A 23,120-nucleotide genomic window follows, 5' to 3' on the forward strand; every position below is an offset into this window, starting at 1 on the left:
AAAAAGAAAAGAATAAACTAAACATTATTCAGGGAGACTTCAGAACCTTTCGCTCCACCGTGGTATCATTAGTTGAAGTGGGCTTCGCAGACAGCTGTTAGTAGACTCTAATAGAGTGCTAGGAGCGAAGTCTTTAGTCCGCATTTGAATGTAGTGCGGCATCTCTCCTAAGAACTGGAGACAACCTATCATCTGTATTGCTTCTGATTAATATTCCTTCACTGTAGAGCCGCCATGCTCTGAATGCTCTTCCTGCTGCCTTATAGCTGGATGTTTGAAGGGAATTGCACAGACTCAAACACTCGACTCAGTTCATACAATAACTGGGAATGTTGGTCACATATGTGGGAAAGATTTTTTTATACACATTTTTATAGGAAACGAGCAAAATCACCACTGATAGGAGCACGGATTGGATTGAAAATAATCCCTTCCCATTAGAGTGATCTACCAGGATGAGTTAATCAAAATAGGAAACAAGACATACCGTATTTTCCGGACTATAAGTCGCCCTTTTTTTCATAGTTTGGCAAGGGGTGCGACTTATACTCCGCAGCGACTTATATTAGAACTAAATTGAAATGAATACATTGTTAACCCTCCTGTTATGTTCATTTGTGAGGAACAGAGATGATGTTCCTGGGTCAATTTGATGTATGAGGTATGTTAAGTGTAAGATCTTGAAGGCTAACAACATAATATTCTATTTTCCAATGATTTCATTTATTCAGAAATGCAATAAAAATGACAACTGTTTCTACAAATACAGGAGGAAAACAGAGTATTAGTTGGCTAATGATGCTTCATGAAAGGAATAAATAAATAAGTATGAGAAAGAATTACTGTGAAATTATGAGATAAACAGTCTGCTATGATTGTGTCATATGAGTTTGTGCAAGTTATTAGTTCTTGGTCTCAGATTATGTCAAATAAATTTCCCGTCAAAATACGACTTATAGTCCAGTGCGACTTATCTGTGTTTTTTTCTACTTTATAATGCATTTTTGGGCTGGTGCGACTTATACTCTGGAACGACTTATAGTCCGGAAAATACGGTATATCAATTTCCCTGCCCCTCTAGACATTTGTTTTATCTATCCATAAAATGGATTTCTGAACACAAAAATAGCAATTGTTTCAGTTTTATCAGCATGGAGATGCTAAACAAATTTTAGCTAAGTCATGTCCTCCACAAACATTTTGTTGTTTTATTTGTTTTTAGCTTTTGAGTTTGTGCAAAAATGTAAGTATAAAAAAGTTAGCATTTACATCTGTCTTTAACCCTGGAGATGTTGCCGGCGACACCTAAATAACACTTGCGCTCTTTGACACGCTGTAACCCTATGATTATTTACGAAATCAACGCGAATCCCTGATTCTGACGTGGAGAAACTGATTTTTTTATAATAGCTTTTCAAAACATAGCTAACAGAAAGTGTTTCATAACGGCCCAGAGCCGCTTTTCTCTGCGACAGAATCAGCTAATCTACGTTGACTACGTGCCCTGCAACAAAAAACGCATGCTATTTGAACTAGCATAAGTTTTCTAAAGATGACTTTCGATAATCCGCAGTGCCTTATTTGGCCTATGGATTCATTTTGGTTGTGTTTACTGATGTCGCAGCCATTTTGGGAGGTACATAGCACTCTGAATGTCAGTCTGTTTTTTTACAAGTTGTGAACAAGGTCTGGGTGTTATTGTTCATGAGCTAACGCAGCTAGCCTTGTCTGATTGTTGTTTTTTTCCTTTCTCTTAAAAGGTTAGGCGTTAGCGTTTTGGCGGTATCAGTCTGTATTTTTACATGTTACGAAAAAATTTGGGTGCTAATTAGTTAATGCAGCTAACGTATAGCAGTGTTGGGCTGTGTTTTTTTTTTTTTTAATTTGTTACAAGCAAGTTTGGGAGTTAGGTACAATGACCACAGGTAATAAAATCTGACTAACTGACAGACTTATTTCTGACCCTGTCTTGCCTAATGCACCTTATAGTCCGGTGCGTTTTCTATATGAGAAACATTTGAAAAAAGTAAAAATTTGACGGTACGCCTCATAATCCGGCGTGCTAAATAGTGCGGAAAGTACAGTAACATGGGTTCTGAAGCTGCGTCTGAAGCTGCTTTAATGTTAATTGCATTACAATTAAAGTGTAGCAATTCGGTACAAGGCTGCTTTCCTCTTGTGCCTAAATTACATTTACTGCATAAGCGGTCGAAAAGTTACGGTAGTCGAAAGAATGTCAGCACTAAAGCTCCTGTTTTAAAGGGTTAAAAAGACCCGATGTTGTGTGCTTCAAGGATAAACAGAGGGGAGAAACTCCATCAAGGGCTACGCGAAGTTAAGCGAATGCATTCGTCCTTGAAGACGACTGTTTCCCAAAGCGTGCAGAGGTATATGTCCAAGTGCCACATGATCAGGCCATCAGAGCCACAGCGGCGGCGGCGGATTTGTTGTCAAGGCCATTTTACTGACAAGTTTAACGGGAGACTCCTGCAAGACAGCAACATGATTGAATGTTGTCTGGGGAAGGCGCAGCGATGAAAGTCACTCTGACCATATTTCTATTTGTGTGACTTGTCTCATTCTGGGGCGTTCTACAAAGCGCCTGTGTTTAACATACATCAAAAGCAATGAAACCCAGCAATGTGACTTAATGCAAATTGTTAGTTAAATCGAACAGGGAGAGGGGGAGGGACTACAGCAAAGTCCTCCAGCACTGCAGGGGGATGATTGACAGCATCTCAAACATGAAAATGTCTGATGGAATACAAAGAAAACAGTGCAGGCATTTATTGTTCTCTCTTTGCAAAGCAGAGGCAGATAGCAAAACATGCAACATACCCATCTTGATACGAGGCATCTTGGCGTGCCGATGCCAGAATGTCCATCTCAATCAGGTTGTCCTGTAAAGTCTCTAGGAATGCCTGCTTTACTATGTTTCTACACACAGGTGGAAAGATGGATATGGAAGCGAGTATGAGAGACGCACGTGCAAGAAACACAGACGTGCCAAAACAGAGAGTGAGTGGCGAGCAACATCAACTCATAAACGGACATCCAGATGGGCAGCATGGGACACACAAACCAAGGCCCTTATGGAACTACATCTACTGAGGAGTGAAACAGGTAACATCTAGCTCTGCCATCCCTTGTTTGTACTCTACCGTACCTGGTTTTGTACGAGCCCTGTCCTTCTCTGCAAGCGTCTTGCTCTTCCTTGACAAACATTAGAGTATTCTGGCTCCTTTAGGTCGTAATTAGAAAAAAAAAACAATGCATCACTAAAAAGAATTACTTTACAGTTGTTACAGGCAAGCTAAATTACCATTACGGTCACAAACAAACGTTTAACTTTTTACTTTGTTTGACAGTTATAACTCTTTTCTTCTCGTTTTGGCACATATTCGGCTCATCGTAAAATCTAGAGGCTAAATGTGTCTCCTATAATGAGAGCTCTGTTCCATAAGTACTGCAGCAATGCAAAGGTTGAATCGACTGTCCACATGCAATGGGCGGGATGAACACATTCAGTGGTCCAAGAGAAAAGGCTTTGGAGGTCTTGACACCAGAGGGGTTCTGGTGGAGGAACAAAAGAAAACGACCATTTCTATGTTAAGAATTCAAACTATCATCAGGTCTTTAACATCTTATCAGGTTTACAACCATCAGCGACATTAAGTTTTACAAAAAAGTGACAATTGAGGTCTAAAAACCCTCAAATTTACATACCTAAAGCCTTAGTCACCCTGTTCAGTTTCTGCAGGTTTTTGGGTTGTCTAGGCACATGAAGGGTCGTAGAGAGGAGCGGCTGTTTTTAAGGTATTCAAGTATCTTTCAGTTGTCTTTATGCTTGTGTGGCCACTTCAAGTGGTGCTGTGGAAAAGGAATGTATATTTATCGTGTGTGGTCAGTGTATCGTGACGCATTCGGAATGCAAGTTGTACTCCTGCAGGAGATGCTTTTTTACCGTGTCCTTACACTAAGAAGTACACTTACACTTTGTTAGTAAGGTGCGAGTACGGGCCTCTTAGTGATCGTGTGTGAATGGCGTACGGATGGATTGTGCAGATGATACATAAGTGACCATAGAATGACCACATGAACTATGCTCCTATTCTCTAATTTACTCATTTTTTACAGTCAGTCTGCAAGCATGGAGTGCGCATTTATCATGTGAACAGAACTCACATGATGTGTTGTGGTTAAAAAAAAAATAATGATCCGTATGGCCGGCGTCTCATCTACTTCCCCCTTACTTACTTATGTGTTGTGTAAGTGTTTGTTACGACCTGTCACCCCCAATATGCCTATAGAAAAAATGTGCATAAATATTTCATTTGCTCTATGGGCTCATTGGCGTTCTATGATCTTGCTATTTCACCAGATTTGTCCATTTTTGACCCGCAGACAGCCCATAAGGGCAGTTATGCCAAATGCTTAACTAAATATGACACGATCGACACGGATTCTCTTACTGATTTGGATGTTTTTGCTTGGATTCCTTTACCAAGCAGTGGTTACTTAAACTCTCGGCCCCTCCCCTCACCACCATCTGTCTTTTTTCTTCCTCTGGGAATACCTGTTCAGGGTTAACTGGAGCTGGATGTGTAATCATTCCTTCTGCATTGTCCTATCTCACCAGCTGAAATTGATTCTCATTTTCTCGTTGAGTGAACCGTTTCACAAAAACTGAAGGAAGAGACAATAATTCTGTGCATGGCTGCTTCCTTAGCTATGCTTAATTGGCCAATTGCCTTTTTTACTGACAAACAAAAGTTATAGTTTTCAGTGCTTCATCCTGTGGACTTATGGTTTGTTAAATGGCTGGGTGCCAATAGATTGATCAAAGTTGGTTTTCAAAATATTTCAGTACTTTAGAAACTAAGAATCCTGGCAGGCTGTGTTTTAAAATCAGTCAACATGTATTTCAACTGCCGTACTTTAAAGAATACATGAAATTTCAGCAACATTTATCAACCTTAGGGGTGTTTTAGCATTTTTGCTAAAGGATAAGACGTCAAAGCAGCTAATGTAAGTAAACATTATACCAGACATTTATTAGGGGTCTAATTAACAGCCAAAGCTTTTACTTTCCTCCTTAAAGCTGATTTAATTTGGGGTGAAATTCTTTTCATTTTATTTATCAATTTTTATTTTATTTTATTGGTGCCATCCAAAATGAACAAACAAACAAAAACTTTAATAGCTTTGAGGAATATTGTTCTTGGGTTGTCCAGTTTTGGGGCCATGTCTTTTTGATTGGCAGATGGGGGAATGAATAAGTGAACTTGGCAAATCTCTCACTTGACGTTCCCATCTTTACTCGCCCATTCATCAGTTTTTGGAACCATGTTTGGTCGGGGGAGGAGACTCAGGTTAACGTGGCGTCCCACTCTAGCCTTCACTTGGCCGATCATAATCCTACGGATGACTTCAGAGATTAACAATCCAGTGTTTATATGAGTGTGAATTTAAACAACCAGATATGCTGGTCTAGACTGGAACATTTGACTTGATAGAAATGATGAAAAGCCCCTCCCCCTGTTAAATATGACATTGCATGGGGTTAATAAAACTTTATTGTAATTTTGTTTTCGAAACCCCTCTCTAAAGTTACCTATAAGTCTTTTTTTCTTAAAGATGGACAGTTTTAGTTTAAGGACAGGGATGGACAAACTTTTTGACCCACCAAGGGTTCTGGTAGACCATAGTTTGCCCACCCCTGGTTTAGGACCAACTTACTTGTTTAGCAAGCACCTAGTGATTAACCAAAAAAAACTGGGTTTGGCTACTGTTTTTGTTTTTTAAACAGACTTCAATCTGGAAATCAAAAGGTTGGTTATTATTTTTATTTAAAAAAAGGTTCTGCATTATTTTACAGTCTAAGAAAAGTTTCTTAATGAGAAAAAAAAAACATCTGATATGAATGTCTTTCATTCATTTGGAGTAGTACATTTTGTCCCATTAGTCCCTTCAAATCAAACTTGTTTTTTTTAAGGTGGGAATGAGGGGAAAGGTTTTCTTTGGAGAGATTCTCTTAGATTATCAGAAATGTGGTGAAAATCGAGATCAATCTGCCATAATATTCTGGATTTTATTCAACCTTCTAAATTCTAACGAACATCTTCTTTGCTGCAGTTGCACTTGAAACATTTACTTCACACAAGGGCTTCCCATTGAGAAACCTTCTAGGGAACTGAAGGCTGATTAATGTGAAATAAATAAAACTTGAGGCTGAATCGGAAGTGAAGCCCACACACGGGAGCCTCAAAGTAATTTTGTGTTATCCGATGTGATTATAATTACCCTGCTGTTTGAACCCATCAGTTCCGCTGTTATGGGACGGCTAAAGTTAGAAGAGCAGTCAAAACCAGCGCTTTTCTCTTGTTTCACCACAAACTTGTGTTCTTCCCAAAGACCTTGACCCTGGCCATTTCATTGCTTTGCCCCCTTTGACCATCTCAAATGCAGCAGACAGGATGGAAAGCTGGATTTGATGACAGAAGCTCACACTCAAGTCTTAAAGATGCTGGCACGCTCAGAGAGGCGGGACTTAAACGGTACCTGGTCTCCAGTGGGATGTTGCTGTTGAGCAGCCAGTTGTCCTGAGCGCTTCCAGAGTCCTGACCACTGGCTGTACCTTCAGGGGGGGCCGAGCTGTCTGTGGGGGCGGGACTTGGGTTGCTCCTTGGAGTGTAATTGGCCCTGTTCAACGAGTTAATAGAGGCCGCATGGTGATGATTGGGAGAGTGGGAGTGGGAGAGCGGGAGGGGAGGCGTCCGAAGCCGGGAGTGATTTTGAAAAGCTACGTCTGAAAGAAGAGCAAAAAACAGAAATAAAGACTTAATTACCTTTTCTTTTTTAAAAGCCACCATTTATAAAAGATCCATGAATTAGTAATTTGTTAAAATACACAAACACTTACACACATATACAATCATGGTTTCACTATTTACATTATACATTACATATGGCTTCATCCTTTATTGCTCACCATTTTTGTGGCATTGCGTAATTGGGGGTGTGACGGACTGGAACATAGTGTGAGAACGTTTAAACGGAGAGTTATGGGTTTTGGGAGGTGGAGGAGGGGTTGCTCCATGACAACTGTCCCCCAACAACACAGAGGTGAATTTCTAACAAACTTCTGCAGAAATTATTTCCTAAATGACAGAGGTTTTTGGGCAAATATGTCAATTATAATTAAAAGGCCACTGAGAACTCTTTGAAAATGTGCTGGTCTCCTTTTAGACATGCTGGTCTTTAGCATAAACAAAAAAAGTCCCCCTCTTTCTCCCTCAAAAAGTCAAAGTTAGCCTTTCTGTTTGCAATCGGAGTTATCAGATGAGGGCTCTGAAGCGGCAACTGTTCCTGGTTCTGTATCTGAAAAATCTGCAGTGTGAATGATCGATCGACTTTCACCTTTCACTTTTGGAGTATAAAAATAAATCAATCTTTATTCATTCTGTCACTCAATAAAATCTCAATCACCGAATATTAAAACGCGTTGAAGTTGAATTTGGATGTCAGGCGTCGCTCTGTTCCAAAGGGTTAAAGGCATTGTTGGTAGGGGAAATGTTACAACAATGTTACAACGTGGACATGTATGGCTCATCGAGAAGTTCATTCATCTTTTAAACCCGTTTTATCCCTTTCGGGGTCATGGGGATTCCAGAGCCTATGCCGGCCACTTGTGGGCAAAGGCGGGGGGCATCCTGGACAGGTCGCCATTCTGTCACACGGCAACAAATCACAGACCCATGACCTCTCACATTCACACCAAGGGACAATTTAGAGAAACCAATGGATGGTGGGAGGAAGCTGGAGTCCCTGGAGAAAAACCCACATATGCAAGAGAACATGCAAACTCCACACAGAAAGGTCCCCCATTGATGTTCTGTTTCAGGTCCCCCAGCCGGGACTTGAACCACGGGCCTTCTTGCTGTGAGGCATAAGCGCTGACCACTGCTCCACCGTGCATAGAAAAGTGCAGGCAAAATATTTATAATAATCTTCTTCTTGTCAAATTTAGCGGGTGCGGCTCATATTCAGGTGCGCTCTATAGTCCAAAAACTATGGTAGCTCCAAAGATGATCAGAGTGAGACTTAAGAATTTAGAAAAGAGCTCAGAATAAAATAAAAACATAACTCAAATCTCAAACGTATAAATTCAACTCTAGCAATAACAGATGATGAGTCGCTCTGTATAGGTACCAGTAATAAAACTGTTAAAGATCTGATCTTTAAGAGATCTTGAACATTTTGCACAGATGAACGTTGGTCAAACGTGAATATATGTGGAACAAGTGAGGAAACTTGTGGTCTTTACGTGAATATTTTTACAGATGTGTCAAATGAACCACGTTAAAACCATAGAAGAAGTACGTATAAACTACGCAAAGACCACGTAATTCCACATAGACCATGAACCGTGCCTGATTATTGCGCTGTTTATGCAATTCATTAGGGACTCATATATGTGATATCAAAGTTATACATCGGTGGTAAATGCGTGAAAAGTCAGTTAGACAGACGTGAAAAGATCATTGATAGCCACAAATCTTCACAAATCTTCTTCCTTAAAATGTCGCTATGACCCTGGATGAATGAGAACCTTCATCTAAACTTCCTCAGGTTCCACAGGTTAAGAAGATGCATGGATGGAGTTCCTATCCCAACATGAATGGTATATTTAAGGTTTAGCAGCAGTTGTCAAGAAATTTAAGGACAATCACAGATTTGATAGTCTTTTGGTTGCCAAAGTAAAATCAACATTTGTCCAGCAGGAAAAGCTTGTTAAGCATTTTTTTTACTCATAACATTTAAAAAACTAAATCAATTTAAATCACTAATCGTGAATTATGTGACACTTTTGAGTTGTTTTTACTTCATGAATAAATGAAAAGAGATAGGGTGGGGATCGGCTCCAGCAACCCCATTGCCCCAAAGGAATTCATCAGGTTTGGAGAATGAATGACTGGATGGAATTTAGACTATTTGTGTGTAGATACTTCTATCAGGAGATGGTGACAGGCGACTGCAACGGTACTTGGGTATTTATTGAGTCCAGCATTACAGCTTTTACAGTTTCTAACATCTGCTTCAACAAGCAGTAATGCATCACTGCTTTTGCCTCAAGTTTCATGGCAGGTTACCATGAAAAAAAAAAACAAGGGAAAAACAAGTAACGAATGGCAAAGTATGACAGCAGACCTTTCAGCACTTGGAGCAAACAAATTAACATTTAGGCGGCTGTGCTTTTATGCTGACAAGCTACTGAGACTTCACATGAACTTCTCTTAAAAAAATGGGCCTGTCCTGCTCATTATTTCTCCCAACTGCTCTTTACCACGGCGTCCTCTCCACCTCCCACAGAGACCTCTGACAGTTTACTCTGATCAGGCGGAGTAAACAAGACGAACCGGCCACTTCCTGAAGCCAGCAACTTCTGAAATCTTTCCAGTAGAGGATTTAAGCCTCGCTTCTCTGAATGGTTACGGAAAAATCAGCTTAACTGACATCTCATTGAAGGCTGAGGTGAGAAAACTGGTTTGAGGTGGTACTTGAGGTCAAAAGGAGCTTTGTTCATATATACACTACCAAGATTTAACTTTGAGTAAAAAAAAAAAATTGGGCTTTGACTTCCAGATTGAAGCAAGATTGAAATCAAAAGTAACCGAAGCATGAGCAATAACCTAGATGACACTATAGGGAAAACATTCTTTTCCCCCAAAACATTAAAGTGTGACGAAGCAGCGAGCGCTTGAATGCGCCTACTTTGCTTAATTTCATACCTTCATACTTCAAACGGCTCCGTTTTCACACACGCTGAAGTAAACACGTATTTTCACTGCTCAACATCACAACATCAGGTCGCTGAGTCAGAAGCTTTTGCAGCCAAACTTTCGCTTGCTTCGCCTTCTGCACTTTGAAGCTCCGCCTCTGCTCACTCTCACCTTTTCTTTTATGAGTCCGCCCATAATTGTTCGAAAAGTACATTGATTGGCTAGAATTGTACAGCAAAACAAACACAGTACAAGTGATTGACACGTTTGAAACGGAGCAAATGAAGGTACTGTTGAAAAGATGGACTGTCATGGTTTTTCAGGGCCGATAACTGATATATGGAGATATTCACAGCAATAAAAGTCAACATGTTGGCATCAAAATTTAGAATAATAAAACCCCAACAAGTAACTTTGTTTTCATGTTCTCATATCTAGTCGTGGATTTATGTGTCTTCAGTGGATGCATCAGAATGGAGCAGAGCAGGGACCTTGTGGACTGTTTCTATGCCACAACTATAATCTCCTTGTACAATCAACTGCTCCTGATTCCCAATGATCAGAATAAAGAACTACTCAGGAAGGCAAGCTTGAGCTTATTTGTCCTCTTTTTCTTTACAAAAAAATGTTAAAAAGACCAATTTCAATTGGGTGAGATTTTAAATTGGCTTAAAGGAAACCCCACGGTCGCCTAACAAAGGCTGGGATAGGCTCCAGCAACCCTGTAACCCTGAACGGATTTGAAAGTTGAATGGGTGGACTTCAAGTAACTATACCACAGAAAATACATGATTTAGTAGAAAAAACACATTTGTTTCTGCACTTAAAATGTATTGGAATTATGCTGGAAAAAGTGGGTGTGGTCTTTTGGCTGACAACTTCCTGTCAGATCTACAACTTTTCTTACTGGGTTTATATTCTGTGTTCAGCACTTTGTCTTGCCATGTATGAAAAGTGCTATATAGATAACGATTGTTTGATTTGCGCAACAGAGTTTTAGGGCCAGCAGAAAAAAAAGGGACAAGATTTAAAGTCCTGAATTTACAAGAAAAAACAATTACTAGACTAAAGTGAGCATTCACAGAGCAACAAGTGAACGCCACGCAACAGCAGAGTAGACCAACTTTGTTGAACAGCTGAGTTGAATGTTTATTGATGTTCACAAAATGCTCCACATCTTTCATCTTCAAGCACAGCTCTGATAAATAGACAACTTTGGTGTTTTTTCCTCGTTAATTTATAACTTTATGACTAAAAATTAAAGCATTGTAAACTGGCGCTAAAACTCCATCATAGATTTGAATAACCAGTCTTGTTTTTTTTAGCGTCCCCCCTCCCTTTAAAAGTCTCTGTTACTTCATATTCTGCTAAAATGAAAGAAAGCTAAAAAACAAAGAACCCCTCAAGGCACATTTACAAAATGTGACTGGGTCATGTGACCACACATACTGTCCATCATTCTACTGTCAGCGGAAAGCGTTACTGGTTTATTCTTGGTTTTTTTTTTTTTTTTGCTCCTTACACGGTAGAAAGCTGATGTATTTTTGAAGGCTGGATTCATTTGTTTCCACGTCCACTAAGCCATTCATCAATCAATGAGCTCCAGGCTTAACACAGTGTGGCTTTTCCTCATAGAAGTCAGCCTCCTTTATTTCACAGATATCCACAACAGTAAATTGCCAATTTACAGCCCAGAGAGCAGAATACAGACACACAGAGGGGTTGTTTCAGTAATCACCCCCTTCATTAAAGCAATACCTACTCATGCCAGTCAAGAAGCTTAAAGTCCTTTCAGATTTTTTCCAGGGTCAGGAAGATGAAGCTCCGATGCCAACATGTGCCAATCAAGGTGAATTGATCAACTTTTACAGTGAGGCACTGGCTCCACTGACGACGCAACCGTATCAAGCTTGAGCACGTCAGAAAGCGGGAGCGGAGTGCGTTTTTCACATTCGGTCTGCCTGTTAATGAATGGCTCAGCGAAGAAAATCAGAACAAAAGTGAAGTGTGCTGCCGTTAATCCCCGAGCACGCCGCTTTCTGTAAGGCTTTCAAGCCAGCATGCGCTCTTTGCAGTTTCACCCGTTCTGTCTGGGGTTTCCTATTTAGAGCAATCAATTAGCAATAGAAAAACCAAAGAAGTTTGGGCTTTGAAAGCTTCCTCGCTGCCGTACAATAAGCACATTTTAGCAGATGAAGCGCAGAGAGAGTCCACCCACAGCCCTGCTTGACTGTATAGAAGTGCGAGGTTAAAAACACAGATGTTGATGATCTAACTCCTCCTCAGAGATGCACCTGAGCCCCGAAGCCATTAATAAGATTATGCTAATTTGATAGCGAGACAGCAAAAGTGCACAGGGAAATGCATCACACGGACAAGTGCATCACCGCTGTTTACCACTCAGCAGACAAATAGTTTACCTCCAGCGAGGTGATGAAGCAAACGCAGGGCAACAAGTTATTTGTTTTTCTGAAAGATTTCTTTCAACCGACCAGACATCCAATTAATTTCAAGAGCCATCCCAGACATCATTAGGAAATATGAGACTACAGGGGGGGAAAAAAATCAAAGTGAAGAATCATAAGAAAAGTCAAATCAAAGTGAAGAAAAAGAAAACCCAGAAAACATGTATTTTACAGAATGGGATACAAATGGGTTAGGGATATCACCAGACAATGAAAGATAAATCCTTTTTCTTCATAAATTAGATTTGTATTTAAGACTTTTGTGATAATTTCATTTATTTACAACAAATATGAAATAAAGGGGAAACTAGTTTAATTTCTTAAAGATGAACTTATAGAACGCCTGATGTCAGCAAAGGTTGGACTGCGATAAAAACAGGCAGGCGACAGTGGGGCAGAGCATCAGCAGGATGCAGTTTATTGTTCACAAAAAATGTGGCAACAAAGATTATGCTTTTATTTTTTTAATCGATTAAAATTGACGAGTGCGACAAGTGTCTGCGACAGACTGGCGACCTGTCCAGGGTGCCCCCTGCCTTCGCCCATAAGTGGCTGGGATAGGCTCCAGCAGCCCTGTGACCCCGAAGGGGACAAAACGGAAGAAGATGAATGAAAAAAAAAAAAACGATTAAAAGTGAGTCATGGTCATGTTTTTGTGTTTATAGCTATGAAGGAGTCATTTCTGATCCCTGACATATTTTTTGTTTTTTTCCCAAAAAAACATGTCCATAAAGGTTTTGTTGTACGGAGTCACTTCATGAAGTTAGTATATAGCCGTTATATAGCCGTTAAGCTGCCTTTTTCCATTTTAACCCACTAGAAGTCTATTGAAAATATGTTTCTTTTATAAGTAAAACATCTTTGAAACGATGTGAGCCTTGATCTATGTGTAACAATAGTATTGTGTGTTTTTTTTGTATAAACTATGAAACAACTATGTATGTGTTTTTGTAGAGCTCATGTTTTTCTGTTTATAGCTGTGAAGGAGTCCTTTCTGATTACTGAAGTATGTTTATATTATGCAGGAGTGGATGCAGTTTATTTTTCTCAAAAAGTGTGGCTATAAACAATTTTTAATACACAATCGCTCTATGAAGTTAAAGTACCATTATCTGTCACACACCTAGGTGTGTGACATTTGTTCTACGCATTGGACCCATCCCCTGGGGGAACCATTTGGTGGATTAACCCCCCCAATCCAACCCCTTAAATGCTACGGGTCAAGCAGGGAGGCATTGGGTCCAATTCTTTGGGATGACTCAGCCTGGATTTGAACACCCGACCTTCCAGTCACAGGGCGGACACTCTTCCACAAGGCCACTGAGCTGGTATGAACCAAGAATGGAGGTGGTGTAAGCTGCTTTTTTCAGTTTTAACCCACAAGAGATGTGCAAAATAGGTATTTTACTATACGAGTTATCTTTGTGCTTGTAAAAAATAATGTCAGCAATATTTCTTGTATAATGAAAGTATTGTGCGTATATTTTAGAATAAATAAACGACCATTTATGTGTTGTTGTTTTTTTGTAGAGCTCATGTTGTACAAAACTAATGACAGTTCCTCTTTAAATATGCTTGCAGAGTTCACAAAGGGGGAATAGTTTCACACCTTTCTTTGCCCCAATATTTTAGTTTGGGCTCTCCCCCTCTGCCTGAAGAGAATGATTGTTCCCAGCCTTCAACAATAAGCCAATAAAGCAACAGCTAGCACAACACATCTAATGCATTAGCTCTTTGCTGGTTTCCTGTGTTAAGCTAAGAACTCAACTCAAAATGTGAACTTTTACAGACAACTTCAATCAGAACCAAAGGTTATGTGATCTAAGTAGTTATTAAAATTATAAATAAGCATCAAAATATGTTTAAAAAGATTCAGGTTTTCTCTGAAAGGATGGCTTCCCTACAGGGACAGGGTGAAAAGTTCACTCTTCTGGCTGCTCTTTTGCATTGAAATGAGTCGGTTCATTTGGGCATCTGGTCAGGATGCTTTCATGGTGCCTCCCACTGGGGAGGTTTCCCAAATGTCCCTCTGGGAGGAGGCCTGGAGCCCAATCTGGGGTGTGTGTGTGTGTGTGTGAACCACGCAGTTGAGGAAAATGAATGAGAAGAGCATAATCCTGACAAGGGACAAACATTTTAGATATCCAAAATAATTGTGTTTTTTATCTTTAATGCTCAGCTCTGTTCAATTGCTACTCGTATCTAAATTAAGTTTAGAAATGCATCTGAGCTTAACGCAGTTCTGTGATTTTCATCATCAGATGCTTTAAATTATTTCCAGCTTAAAGCTGCAGTGACGTTTTTATCATGTACGCGGCTACACGACTGGTGTAGCATACATAACAGGAAGCGCTGCGCTCTGAAACCCAATGTGTTGTCCGTTCCATCCCAACTGTGAGCACACTTGCCCTTGTCAAGCTGATAACACTTCCAATAGTCGGGTTAGTAATAGTCACTGTTGTTCTTGGGGAGATAAACAAAAAAACAAGAAACAAAGCTGGTTATGAGACAAAGCCCGGGGCAGCATGACCCCCACAGATGTGGTGATTCAGCAGCAATTATTCACTTCTATCTAAAGGAAAGAATAAAGAAAAAAAATAAAATAAATGGTTTTCTATTGACCTGCTTTGCACAACAAAATTGCAAAGAAAAAGAGATTCATTTGTTATCAGAGACAGAAGTGAGACTCACTACAAAAGCCAAAGTTTCACATCACATTCAAGGAGGAAGCCTGCAGAAATCCATTCAGTCTGGGAATGTGACACTTTCATTTTTCTTCCCTGCAGATGCAGCCTCTGGTTAAAACCTCCTGATGCTTTTCTAGGCGGGCAATTAGGGCAAATTCATGTCATTAGCGTGGATCGGGACCTCAACCCCCACAGTGTGGCTAACACGCAATGTCTGCTATGCACAAACACATTCCAAATATTTAATATAGTCAAATAAAAAAATAAAAAAACTCTTACTTTTTCCTGCTTTTTACAACACTAAAATAATTTGGTAAATTTGAAACATTGAAGTCAATAGACCAGATCTAACCACATTTATGGAAAATTTCAGTTCACCTGGTAAAGCAGATCTCGTCATTTTCACCTGACAAAGTAGAACGAGAAGTTTGAAAAAGCAAGAAAATGATCAAACTACAAAATGGTTTACAACAAAATGAAGTCAAAACCATTTTTTCACAATATTGACTCCTCCATGTTGGAGCCATGTTCACCAGATCTGAGGCGGTTTGACATTTCACACCAAACCTCTTCTATCTGTGGGTGGACATGCGCTAGTGAACAGTAGCAAATGAAAAAGGAGAAGCCCCCCCCCTGCTCGTCCAATGTCAACATACCATGGGCTATAGTCGCATTCAAGAACCCGCGTTTAGCGTGTTTTTGGGTGCGCGTCACATGTCTGGTGTGTCTGTAGCTTGAGATATGAAATGGATCCATTGGAGAAAAAGACACTGCTGAGCAGAAGGAGCACAAACTTCAAATGATAATAATATTCACACTCAAAGCACTTACAATGTGTCCATTATTCATTCCCTCCTCATTCATACTTGGTGATGGTGAGCTACTGATGTCGCCACAGCTGCCCTGGGGCAGACTGACAGAGGGGCCGTGGCTGCCAGTACACGCCTACGGCCCCTCTGACCATCACTGGGACATTCATGCACATTCATACGCCGGTGGGGCGTCACTGAGGGCAGAGAGCGTCGACTAAGGGGGAACAGGGATCGAACCATGCTCAACCACCTGAGCCTCTGCCGTTCTATATTGTGCACAGTTTGTACACGTGTGTCCAGTCACATGCGCAGTAAAACTAACAGTATTCTACAACATCATAGCAACATGGTGGAAGTATTGTGATAGTTTGGGGCTGCATAGTTTGTTTTTTTCTTTTCCTTTTGGGGCTGCAAAACGTTTTCCAGCAAACTCTAAAATCAAGTGAAGTGGTAAAAGTCTGGACTTTAATGGAACTGAGATGATGTATGGTGACCTTAAACAAGCTGTTCAAATGATCCCCCAATGTAAGTAAACTGACTAAAAGCAGAATAAATGTGCTCCACAGCCATGTGAAAGCCTCATGAATTCTTGCCTGCAGTCATTGCTACTGAGGGTTTCTTAAGCAGGCGTAGGGTGCAAATTCTTTTTTTTTTTTTTTGCATATGCCCAAGCAGAACGTTTTAAAAATATGTTAATATTATAACTGAGTTTATGTTTCATTTGGATGCTGTTTGTGCAAATACAAAAATGCATTATAGAAGCCGTTCAAGAAAATAAAAGCCTAAAAATAAAGAAGGTGGTGGAAACGTTACATCATAACATCCGGATCGTGAAATCTGAAGTCATCACAAGAAGGAAGAACCTTCTGTCACAATTAAAGTCCCATTTTCTAATGATTAAGCTACGCAAAACTGTGCACTAAAACCAACCAGTCTGTGCAGCTCACATCAGCTGGCACACACTCCGTCCCCATATAATCAGTAACGGTAGTCATGGAAACAATTAAATAAAATGTAACACAGTAAATCTGTGTATGAGAGATCAGCCTTTCATTAAGTGGAAGCATTTTGTGGGGCGCTCTGCTACCAGATGTTCGCTTTTGTAAACATGTTCTACTGTTATTTCTGCAGCAGGAGGAACTGATTCAATATAAATAGCAAAGAATGTACATTACTAAAAAAGAAAAAAAAAACACTTGCAGGGCTGCATGCTGTCCAAATCACGAGGCAAGCGTATGCATGCGCTGCCTGCACCGCTAAACCTCTGAAACTATAAACTTGTGCACTAAAAGCAGCTGTCCATCAGTCACTGTCAGAATAAAAAGGATGGAATGAAAAGCTAGGAAACATCTATCAGTGTCTCATTCTTGCCTCCCTCTGGCTGCATACAGATTCTTGATTTATTTATCCTTTTAATCCCAGGTCCAGTGGAAGAAAAACAGCTGATAAAATTCTTGAAGCTGATGTTCTCCCATGAAAAAAACTAAACATAAGATTTTATACAACGATCTGATGGGAACTGCTGAATTTTCCCCAAGCCATTCAGATACATTTTTAAATTTTGCTCCCTCTTTACCCACAAAACAACATTTTTAGGTTTTTTTTTTTTTTAATATTTAGAAAAATTATTTGTTATGAGTACAGTACAGATTCCCTTCCGTTTAGTTGTGATGAGCTGCTTCTCTTCCTTCTGCATTACACTGGAGATTTGGGGATTCTTCCATTCTTCCAAGGAACCATTAAGAACAGGGGTCTGCAAGCTGGCGCTCCAGAGTCACATGTGACTCTTTTACCCCTCCACTGAGGGTCTCCAGTTAAAGACAAAAGTCCAAAGACTTAAAAAGTAAAAAGCAAGGAAGTAGTAAAGTAACAAAAAAAGTAAAGTAACTCATCCTTTACTCAGTTCTTTAAGAACAGCTGAAGGAAAGTACATATCACTCCAAGAGGATCTACACTACATTTTCCATAATGCTCCAACAATCTACTAATCTTTCATAGTTTGCCAACGTTGTACTTTGACAGATTTTTGAGCGCTGTGCACCACCGAAAATCAATTTGAAATCAGTAAGCACAGCCAGAGTTCTTAAGGTACACTAGATTTTATGGCAGATTTTCTATCTTCAAACACATTCAAGGGTTTTAGAAAAACACAGTAGGGGTCACTTAATTAGCTTTGATTTAAGTTTATTTAATTCGAATGATGAATGTCTGTCTGAGATGCCCCAAAAACAGAGAATGGATGGCTTCCTCTTAATCTCAGCTAACATTACACTTCCTGGTCTTCCTTTTCTGCATTAAGATGATCCCTGATGGCACAGAGTGTCTTTTATTTTGAAAGGAAGTCATGTGAACCTCTGTCAAAAGTTATAAACGATTTAATATTTAAAAAATATATTTATTTTATTTATGCCAAAAACACTTCCTTCATATCTATCACACTACTACCAATAACAATACAACAAATGAGTGTCTTATTTTTTATTTTGGCAAAAAGCCCCAAAAATACACTTGATGCTGCAAATTGTGAGAACTCCAGCTATAAGCTTAAACATGAGAGATTAAATAAATGTCCTGTCACACGTGGCTCTCTGTCTCTTCTTTTTCTCTTTCTCTGAGATCTAATGGATTTTCTGTCATTCTCCGAGCAGCCGCAGCGAGAACAAGACAAGTGGTTACGCATGCTCCGTTCGGCGTGTCCCCCTGCTGCATATCCATCAGGAACTTCAAGATTCGGTTAGACGGCGCAGATGCTGCGCCATTGTGGCGCGATGAAAGCGATGTGTCTCAATTAATGTCCAACGGGAAGGAGATATGTATGCGTGCGCGATCTGCGGTCTTTGTGAGGCGAAGGGCAGCGGGTTGAATGGAAGCGGACAAACATGTGACACTGAGTCCTCCTCCTGGCCTCTTCAGGAGAGCTGGCAGAATGTGAAAGCGCCATGTGCGGCTCATGAAAGAATTATTTCTCCTCATATAGTGTCATTTCTCATGAGCCCAAATTCTCTCACTAATCACTATCTAGTGCACAATATAGGCCATTGTTTTTGGGGAGTCCAAAATTTCCAAGACGTCTCTGTGAAAAACTTGTTTGTCTCAATGCTCACTTTATTAGCGAATATGGACCTTGGAGGTGTAATTATAAAACTCCGGATCCTGCTTCGCAGTCCGCCATTGTTGTCAGGTAATCTCCGGGTTCGGCCACAATGCATCTCGGGATCTGGATAGCATAGACGGATACGCCAGACTGATCCTTGAAATCGGGAACAAGAAAGCCGTATTTGTTGGCCGCATTTAAAGGAGTTGTTGCATTTGGACATCCCTTGTCGCCGCGCCGTCACGTAAGCAGCTTACAAATGCAGCGCAGGAAGACGCAGCCCTCCAGTTTTCCCACCGCCAATGTCGTTGTAAAATGTTCATATTTATTTGGTCTCTTCTTTGGTAAACAGGAGACATCACATTTGCCGTTTAAAAAAAAAATAGAGAGCATGTTTCCAAATAGTCCTGCACTATATAGCTCATGTTGCACACCGGATTGAATGGTCTATTTTTTAACTTATTTCATACAAAAGGCGCATTAAGCAAGACAAATGAGTCAGAGATAAGTCCATCAGTCAGTTATTATTACCTGCGCTCACAGTATTAAAGAAATTGTTTGTGACACGCTACAACATGTTATTATATTCACAACACTTGTAACACCCTACTTTGTTTGAAACACCTAAAATACCAATGCCAAAGATTTTTACTGCTAAAACAAATGTTACTGTCAATTCAAAGTCTAAACCTTGTCGGGAACACGTGATATTGCTACACGTTGGCCGTGTTAGCGTATTTCCAACACTGTAACTCCCAACCTTGTTTAAAAAGACTTAAAATACCAAACCTTCCTGTTACCGCGCCAACTCTAAACCTTCTTAGTAAAAAAAAAAAAATCAGAAATGCAGCAAAAAAGCCAGAAAAGCGTGTTTACAATTGCACCTAACATTATTTGCAACATGTTAAAAAACAGACTGCTACAACTATATATACGGTACACAGCTATACTGTGTATATCACTCCCACCTATGTCAGTTACATGTAAAAAAGCATATTCACAATTACACCCAACCTTGTTGGCAACACGCGTCGTCTACCTCTCAAAATCACGTCGACATCAGTAAACAATGAATCCTTTTACAAGGTGCTCTATATTTTTTGAAAAACATAAAAGCTTTTACCTGCGCCTTATAGTGCAGAAAATACTGTAGTTTTTCAAGGGTTAGGGAGTAGTGAGGGAATTGGGACATAACCATGGTGCTCTGCCATGACCTCTTTCCTGCCGCCATCTTTCCAGACACGCTGGGATGATTAAGCAGTTCCGGCAAATTTCGCCCGCAGACGCCCCCCCCCCCCGAGTCTTTTGCACACCTCAGCATTCCTTGCTCGGCCAGCTGCGAGGTGGCTCTGTGCCCCCTTTCACCGGGGAGCCCAAAGAGCCGACGCCGGCCGACCCATGCTGCTACACATTCAGACATGCTAATGGGAGTGTGTGTGTGTGTGTGTGGGGGGGCAGCAGTATCAGTGCAGCACTGGCAGCCTCCCCGGGAAGAAGACCCTCAGAGAAAGCCAGGGGCCACTGACAAACACATGGCTGACAATAGGACTGCAGGCTCCAGCAAGCAGTATTAAAGGAACCATAGCTTTTGGTCTTTTTGGGCTTCTTGTCACACAAAGATAAAGATTTAAGCCCCGACTAAAAAAGACACGCTGAGAGCTTTCGTGCATTCGGAATCCCGCATGCATTTCTGGAGGTGTGACCTTGGGTAGATGTGAATAAAACCACCTGTTTTCTTTTGCAAATATACTCCGTGACCCACTAAGTTCTCTGTTTACCGGGAATAACGGAATAAATGCTAACTAAAGTGTGTCAGCTCTAAATCCTAACAGTCCTTCAGTAAACTGCGTGCACAAACAGATCCCATTTGAAATCCAAGCCCTTTTCTTCTTGCCACGCTGGTTTTCCGATGACTTTTTGTGCCCAAACAGCCCCAGTTGTTTTCATTTCCACCACTTCCCTTCAGAACAGAATCTTTTCTTTTCATAGTTTGATAAAATATATAGGACATTTTGTCTAATTAGTTTTGTTTTCTTTATAACTTCCTTGTGACAAATCTACACCTCTCTTCAGTTTTGTCACCTCTGGCTTCCCGTGTCACCTTGTGAAAATTAGATTTATATAGCTCAGTGTGTCACACTGACAAATCTCTAGTCAAGTTATTTCACTTCAGTTTTAAAAAAAACAGCCTGATTGATAGACTTATTGAGCTACATTTGCTATTTGCCACACGAAAGATAACAATGTGCTGTTCACCGGAGTGAAAAAAATAATTTCTTTTATCAAAAGTGAGAGATATCCTGAATTAAACAAACAGACAGCAAGCTTATTCAATATTTAGAGGAGGATATGATCAGAGCTCACTTTAGAGCCTTGTTTTCATTGAGCAGTACGTTCATAAGATAGTAGGTAAATAAGATGCTTTTTTCCTGAACACTCATGTCAACGTTTCTGCATCTTAAACTAACATTGTTGTGAGCAAAAATTCACCAACATCTGTATCTCCATCCATTTTCTTAACCCGCTTTATCCCATTCAGGGTCACAGGGCTGCCAGAGTTATTGTCGATTAAGGCAAAAAAAAAGTTAGGATCCGGGTCAATATCAATTTCTTACTTATGTGTGTTGTTCTCTGTGTATTCAAAGCTTTTCCTCACCATTTCTTTTGTGGGTGTAATTGATGATTATCTTTATATTATACAGCAGTGGATGCAGTTTATTTTTCACAAGATGTGGCTATAAAAATGTTGTCATAAAGACTCACTTCATAAACTAGGCATATCAATGGTTTCCATTCATCCTCAAAACCCGCTGTATCCCTTTCGGGGTCACTGGGCCGGAGCCTAACCAACTACATCTCGTTAAAAATATATTTATTAGCAAACGTTTTTTATGGATTTAATCAAAGAGTTTAAAAAAACATCTTAATTAAAAAGAAAAAAATTATTTCGATTCTTTGATGTAGTGGGCTTCAAGGGTTAAACATTGAGTAGATTTCAAAGCAGAGTTTGTGAAGATGTTGTGTAATTCTATCAATATTTGGAGGCAAACTTCATGAAACTGAGAAGTAACCCAAAGGTACTTGAAGACTTCTCCTTGTAAGGTTCCAAAAGAATATTTCAAATACCGACAAGACAAAAGAAGATTCTGCCTTAGATTTAAGCTCATCCTCAGATCACTGAAAGTCGAAGGTCACCCATGGACAAGTTCTACTTGATGTTTTTGAAATATCAATTTGGGAATGTAACAGGCTCCACTGCGCTTCAGTTCTAACGAAGCCTAATGATGAGCAGAGGTAACCGGAGCGAGGTACCTCCTCTTCTGTGTTCTCCTTCTCATTTTTGGCAGCCGGAGGTCCAATCTAAATGATCTACCTATGCAAATCTGTGTCAAGAAAGCAGGAATCGTTGCAGCAAAGGTCACTCCCTGACTCCCGTCCCCTTAAGCTACTCGTGTCACTGATGGCCGACCACCGTGTCGCTGCTAAGGAATTAGTGCCGGGATTTACAGAGGGATAAATAACTCATTGTCCTGGTTTTCCGAGAAAAGCAGTCGGGGCACCTTGGAGATGTACAGTAATTCGATCCTTTGAGTAGTTTATTTGTGCTCTTGATCAATTGCATAAATCTTTTTATTTTGTCTAATCCGTCTGCTGCTCCTGTAGGGAAAAAGAAAGAAGCGGAGGTAATTGAAAGGTATCCAGTTCAGCTCAAAGATCCCTCATTCCAGTTCAGCTCAAAGATCCCTCATCGATTCTCAAAGGTAAAAGGAGGTGTTGTCATATGAAAACAGTCAGTCTTTAACATGATTATAGTCTTTGTATACGGTTACAGCTGCGGGCAGAAACAACCTTCTGTATAGCTTTTGTTTTGTTTTACGATCAAGGGAACTCGGCAGCAACACTGTCCATTACAGCCGCAAATAAAGCTACACTCTAATATTTTGTGTCATTAGATCATTAAAAGTTGTGCTGGTCTAGTGCATCTCTCCAACTAATGGGATATATAGGAAGGGCATGTCATGTGACGGTACCAATTGGTTTAAATCTGATGTCAATGTTTTAGTCTTGTAATGGATGTCTTCGTGGTATAATTTAAACCTGACAGAACCTTGAACTTTACAAAAATGTGGGAAAAAATAATAGTTGTTGGAACCATAGACTGTATAAAAGAACTGGAGTGAGAGAGTGTGACGTCACCAAAAGAGAATGGCTTACTTTCAGCCCCAACCAAATGAAGTCAATTGTTGTCATTTATTTGCAGAGTTCGTCGCTGCCATGTT

At 40.2% G+C, this 23,120-nt stretch overlaps 1 protein-coding gene across 8 annotated transcripts in view; it reads right to left on the reverse strand.

Annotated features, from left to right (window-relative positions):
* The window catches only part of tenm4 (teneurin transmembrane protein 4), a 211,425-nt gene that overhangs the window by 112,279 nt on the left and 76,026 nt on the right, over window positions 1-23,120 (reverse strand). For 3 of the 8 annotated variants that reach the window (XM_023962051.1, XM_023962050.1, XM_023962049.1), the window contains exons 5-7: window positions 6,562-6,808; window positions 3,167-3,241; window positions 2,839-2,937 (exon numbers count right to left, since the gene is read on the reverse strand). In XM_023962051.1, coding sequence (XP_023817819.1) covers window positions 2,839-2,937; window positions 3,167-3,241; window positions 6,562-6,808 — 421 coding nt within the window. The remainder of the gene's footprint in view (window positions 1-2,838; window positions 2,938-3,166; window positions 3,242-6,561; window positions 6,809-23,120) is intronic. The other 5 variants (XM_023962055.1, XM_023962054.1, XM_023962056.1 and 2 more) reach the window with 3 other exon arrangements.

This window comes from Oryzias latipes, chromosome 13, assembly GCF_002234675.1.
Source record: "Oryzias latipes chromosome 13, ASM223467v1".
Classification (NCBI taxonomy): domain Eukaryota; kingdom Metazoa; phylum Chordata; class Actinopteri; order Beloniformes; family Adrianichthyidae; genus Oryzias; species Oryzias latipes.